The sequence below is a fragment of the Lissotriton vulgaris genome, chromosome 11, assembly GCF_964263255.1.
Source record: "Lissotriton vulgaris chromosome 11, aLisVul1.2, whole genome shotgun sequence".
Classification (NCBI taxonomy): Eukaryota; Metazoa; Chordata; class Amphibia; order Caudata; family Salamandridae; genus Lissotriton; species Lissotriton vulgaris.
This window is the reverse complement of record NC_141699.1, coordinates 659,934,782-659,940,781: the sequence shown is the minus strand read 5'-3', so window position 1 is coordinate 659,940,781 and position 6,000 is coordinate 659,934,782. Positions and strand designations below refer to the sequence as shown.

Below are 6,000 nucleotides of genomic sequence, written 5' to 3'. Positions count from 1 at the left end.
CAAGCTACTTTGGGGGTCTGGAATAGTCTGAATTGTCACTTTTGTACATGCTTGATGGTTAGTAGTTGTGCAGGTACTGTCATTGGCAGCACTGACAGGGGCATTGGGCGGTGGAAGCTGCAGTGGCCTCCTGACAAAGGCCATGACACGTATTTGTTTACAAATTAAGCGCTGCTGTCATCTATTGTTACAACGATTTTGAAGTTATTCAGTTGTGACATAGAGAAGGATTTAGAGGTTGACCCAGCGTCCATCGAAAAGAAATGCATCACTCGTTTAGGCTCTGACAATAGAAGTGTTATTTATGACACTTGAAGATTATTTCTTCTTTTCTCCAATTCCGCAATCCTCCATCCAACTTCCTCTCCCGGAAAACACAAGCACCTTTTGGAAATGTCATGGACGTCCTATTTTTAGGGCAGGGATGGTGTGAACATAGCATTTCAGTGACTGTCCTTCAGGGAGATTTCAAAGGTTCTATACTGAGGGCAGCTCAGAGGTGTGAGCAAATTAAAGGCACAGGTTACGGCTGAAAAGGAGGTTAACTGCGGGAGGAGGAAGTGCAACTTTAGCTACTTCACCGAGATGGTTTTCCTTTAGGGAAATTCAAGTTTACATAACACAAAACGGTAACACATCACATCAAGTTTGCATAACGCAAAAACATCTGTTCTGCTTGTTGCAATAGGTAACAAAGTGCACTCTTGATGATTTAAGTATTTGTGAAGGGTCCAAATACTTCTTACGGAGGGGTGCAACATCGCCAAAGTCACCAAAGCTTAAACATGTTCATATTGCGACATTTTGTAAAATTATTTTGTATTAGGAAAATCATTAAAAATTCTGTTTGTTTTTATACAAAATCCGTTTTAGTACAGTGTCATTTATAATTTGCTGGTCCTCATTGCATTGTTGAATCTTGTTTTGCCTGGGATTGTTTTTTTGTCATTATACTTATTGCCCTGACCCAGGAAACTGACCACACTCAGGGGGTTCTTGCTCTTTACAATCATATTGCGACCTTTGTTCATACAGCAAGGGTAACAAATTGACCTCTTCCATGGGTGGACATACAAATAAACACTCAAGTGTGCACGCCCAAAAACACGCTCCAAAAACTGCAAGTATTTTAATTTTATTCAAAAAGCATATTAAATAAAAAGTTACATGCAAAGCATCAGTACAGCAAACAAAATGTCTGTAGCCCTACGCATTTGATGAAACACTCTTAAATTGATGCGTGATGGAATAAACCTGTGATATGAAACACCGGGACTCCTGCCAGGTGCCAAGCCACCGCAGCTGGCCGGTCCTCACAGAACAGCTGCAGAGCAGTGCTCTCGTAACTGTCCTACTTTTAGAAGTCCTAAGAGCCAGGGACCACAACACAGTCACGTTTTGCTAATTAGAACCGTCTGTTCGATGTGCTGATTCAGCTCTCAGTACATAAGCCACAGTCTTTCTTCTGTCAGCGCCAAATTCTACAGGTGTTATCCTTGCTTCCTAGAAATGAGAAAAAAAAAGTATTTTAAGAGAGACTGCAATACGCGTGACCATATCATAAGTACGATGAAAGTCTATACAATATTACACAAAATGAGGACTTTAAATAACATGTTTTCCCGCAGCTTTTTATCTTCTGCACAATATTCACAAACAACTGCCGATCGTGGAATCATGTTTGCAGGGTGATCTAAACCTGCGCATTGTTAATAGATTCAACAGCGCCGGCTATTGGGTGTGTTTCAAAAACGATAAAAAAAATGGGGAACAGCGGGCCGTACTGGTATGTGGGCCTGTTGTAAGCTATGGTACAGTGCACTACACAGGAAATTAGCGTCAGGTAGAAATTGATGGCAAGTAATTGCGCAAACACCGATGTTGCAAAATTCGTGTTCACTTCTGAATGGATGCAATTGTTAATACAAGTGAAAACACCGATTGTGCTCGTTTTTAGATCAACGCTCACAGTCGTGTCTAAACGACCTCATTAGTGCTTCCTGATACAGAACTGCCAGGGGCTTAACACTGGTCTCCGCAGCCACTGCAGTGCGGGGGCCCCAAGCTCCAGGGGGGCCCTTCAGCACAACACTCTGTTCAGAGAGCTCCTCATTGAATCCGGAGGGGGTCCCTCCACGTCTCTTGCAGGGAGGCTCACTCCAGTTTTATTACCCCAGTGAGAACTGCCTGTTTAAGCATACATGTCCTAAATGGGTGGAAGGCCTGTCGGCTTCTGAAGGCCCGAAAGCACGCTACTCGAAGTCTGTAAAAATCTGAAGAGCCGAAGCATAGCTATGTGGAACTCTACGATCTGGCGCAGCGTGGCTGAAGGCCCCCGGACTTAGGGTTGTGCCAGAAACAACTGCGGAAACGGCTCCAAAGTCAGCGGACGTTGGGAGCAGGAACAGGACTCTTGACTTTGTCTATGCCCTTCATCAGGTGAATGGGGAATGGCATAAAGGAGCGGAACTCCACTTCGACTTCTTAGTTTTTTTTGTGTTTACAGAAGGACTTGGAGCGCCAAGAAGAATGGCATCTAGAACAGCTTAGTCAACTTGGGAAGCAGGAGCGGAACCAGGATTGACTCTTGGACTTCGAGCGGTCCCAGCGCTGTGTCTTCTTGTGCTTGGCAACATAAAGATCTACCTCTCATTCCCTGATAGCCTTCAGTTTCATCGACATGCAATCTCTGCAGGTCTTGGAGTCTTGGCCTGGCCTGACCCCAGATGCCACACGTACACCTAGGGGATATGTCAGGCATCTGTTTGCGACAGCCCTTACAGGGCTTAAAGCCTGTTGTGTCTTAGGGGGTGACATTCCTTGTACACTGAATTTTGAAGATGGAAAGAAGATTTTTTCAAAAAAGTGGTCTCCAAGAGACGGTCCAGATCCGCGACCCGTTCACATGGTGTCAGTTGTAGTTGACATGCAGCCAGGAATATCACACATGCAATTTGTTGCCTGTATCATAAATGTGGTGCGCTCGGTAGTATTTGAGAAAAAAGAGTGAAGGGGGTAAAGAGAAGCCTCCCTCAGTTTTAGCGTGTCTTAATTTTGTATATGTGAATGTACTCTCACTAGTAGCATTAACATGGAGACAATGCCCATTGATTGAATCGATACCCGTCGATAAGTTTAGCTTGGAGTTGAATATTCATTCTACATGGATTGTGGAGTTATTCCACTGTAGATGTCCTTCTGAGTAAGGTTGAAGAATGGTTAACCATAAGTCAACTAGGAAAGACTTTTATAAGAAAAGAGTTAAAGAGTTTTCTTTAGCAAGCTTCAGACTACTATGTGTGCACTTCTGTGAAGATGATTTAATAGCATTTTCTGAAAAAAAGGCCTAGTCATCATACCCAGAGACATATGCTTTGGAGAAAGAACAGCTGTGCTTGGATTACCTATAATATCATGTATGGCAGAATATGAATGTATTGTGTAAGAAATAATAGTATTTGACATTTTGGGACTATTTTTCAAAATGAAACTACAAAAGCTAATATCTATAATAACTCTGAGAAAGTGGCAAATGGGAGAGAGGAGCTGGTGCGGGATCGGGGCAGATTATAGGCAGGGGATGATGGAACAGAATGGTGGTTGTCATCTTGTGCCCCCAAGCATTGCTCAATCCTCAATCAATTTTACAGGTCAGGAAAAATCAGGCCCGATGCTCCCACACCTAGATCATTTCGTATGGGTCCAGCATTATACTCCTCCGCGATACATTTACGCCAATTTCCATTTGGAACGTTACAGTTTATACTTTTTAGACCTGTCACCCCTCAGGTAGTCTTTCCCCAGACTTTTTGTCTTTTACCTCCTGTTTTGGCAGATTCTTATTGGCCTTAGGACTCTGAGCACTTTACCATTGCTAACCAGTGCTAAAGTGCATGTGCTTCTCCCCTCAACATGGTCACTTTTAGAAAGTGGACATTTCTCTGCACTTATGCTTTGTGTGCCTGATAGCCTGCCTCCAATACAAGTGAGTGACTGCTACAATTTGTGCATGCCCTCTTGAAAGCCACAACACAGGAAAGATAGGCATGTCTGAGTACCTTTATACATACCTCGGCATTCTGATGGCTTTGCCTGGGCACGATAGAAGAGAAATGCTAACACTTCACTTTAATAGGTAGCATTCTGTTCCCACAGAAAGGAATGATCCCCCCCCCCCAATCCACACACACAGATAGCCTGGCAGACAGGACTGGGTTGAAAGGGATACTTAAGCACTTCAGAGAGCTGCTTTGAAGTTACCCCCACATCAAAGGCACTTTTGGGTATAGGTACTCGGTCTCTGACCACCTAAAATCAGACACTACTGAACTTGTAACTAAAGCTCTGCTAGAAGAGCTTTAGGGCCGCCTAAAGGTCTCAACTGGACTGCTGATCTGGAATGCCTGCTCCTCTGTTTGTTGCCCTGCTGCTCTCTGACACTGCTGAAGGACAGCTGGACTCTGCCTTCACTTCAAATGATCTATGAGGGTTTGTTGGCTTGCCTCCTGTTGCTTGAGACTCAAGGATATCAAAGTCTCTAACCATTTTCCTGAGCCTGGCTCACTGGAAGAGGCCAAGATATAATTTTGATGCATCTCCTGTCTGCATATAGCAGAACCAGCGCATTTACCCGGTTGCGGGAGTAAAATCGGCACATTGAACTGAAACCAGCAATTTGCCTCCAGAGATCGATGTATTGCCCCTGCTGCAGCTTGGTGAGACAGACACATCCCCTCGACTGCATAGCAGAATCCGACGCTTTGTTCAATGCTTCTAGACTCCAGCACCAGTCTTCGGAATGGACGCATCGTCTTTACTGTGTGGAGAAGATCGATGCATCCTGAGCCTGCAGGGCTCGACATGGACGCATCTTGTTGTTTGCGACAAGGAAAGGCACTTTATTCACCGGGCCTGCTTGGGTCCTGCAGCTGCCCAGTGTTCCATCACGGTTGGCCCAAACTCTGACTTAGCCCGTGGCAACTTAATGTAATGTATTTTGCGTTATTTGCTTCTAAGGGCTATACTGCATTTATTCCTTTAAAATTCAATATCTGAACCAGGAATCCCATTTCTAACAGTACTCAAGTAGTTTTCTTGTTAAAATGTAGATATGTGGCCTCGAGAGCTAGAAAGATAGCTGCTACAGAAATAGAATGATACATGCATTTTAACATTCTGAATAGCATACAGCTGTCTGAAAGTTTAGATCTATTTCCTCACTTAATGTATTTTTTTCCAACAGGAAAAAACAAGAAAGAGTTGAAAACACAGGAATGAGAGCAGTTAGTAATTTTCGTATATGGGAAGTGCTTTGTTTTTTAGTTATTTTACACCAAGATAGTGTGGCAGTCAATATTCTGGTTGGTTGGTTGGTTGATAGCTTTATTTCGATATTAGAATATCTTAAAAGCATTTACATATCAAAATTTAAAAACAGTACATCGATAAGACAAAAAGACTGGACATTAAAAACATCAGGTAAAAAAATGGCATTTTGATCATGATAAATTAGTTAAAAAGGGATTAAATTGAAATAGACAGTCTTTTTAAGCGAATCAACCAAGCCCATTTAAAAAATTTAGAAACTGCACAAACAATGGGAGGGGCAGTGTCCGTTTGTAAAATCCGTAGAGCCACCAAGCACTTTCGAATGCCCAATTCTCTACAAATTGGTTTGAGCCAACGAGATCTAGGTCGCACATAGTCCGGGCATTCGAAGAGGAAGTGTGCCACAGTTTCACGTTTGTCAATACATAGGGGACAGTGGCGCGAAGTCTGCTTAGATGCATTCCATCTAGAGAGGAGATCGGCAAGGGGTAGGGTCCCTAGTCTAAATTTAATATAAAGGGCCCTATCCATGGGGATGGTAATAGTGTCTAGGTATGGCTCAAAGGCAACAACATCTTTGATTTCCAGAAGGGCTGCGGTGGATTTGCAGTGTCGCTGGTTGCTGATGAGCCTGGCTGAGACCCATTCCCAATAGAGTTTTTTTAGGGTCTC

At 43.4% G+C, this 6,000-nt stretch overlaps 1 protein-coding gene across 1 annotated transcript in view; it reads right to left on the bottom strand.

The window, feature by feature from the left end:
• Positions 1–1,116: 1,116 nt before the first annotated feature.
• Positions 1,117–6,000, bottom strand: part of DAW1 (dynein assembly factor with WD repeats 1) — a 242,789-nt gene continuing 237,905 nt past the window's right edge. The window contains exon 13 of the mRNA XM_086944817.1: positions 1,117–1,503. Coding sequence (XP_086800943.1) covers positions 1,469–1,503 — 35 coding nt within the window. The 3' untranslated portion in view covers positions 1,117–1,468. The remainder of the gene's footprint in view (positions 1,504–6,000) is intronic.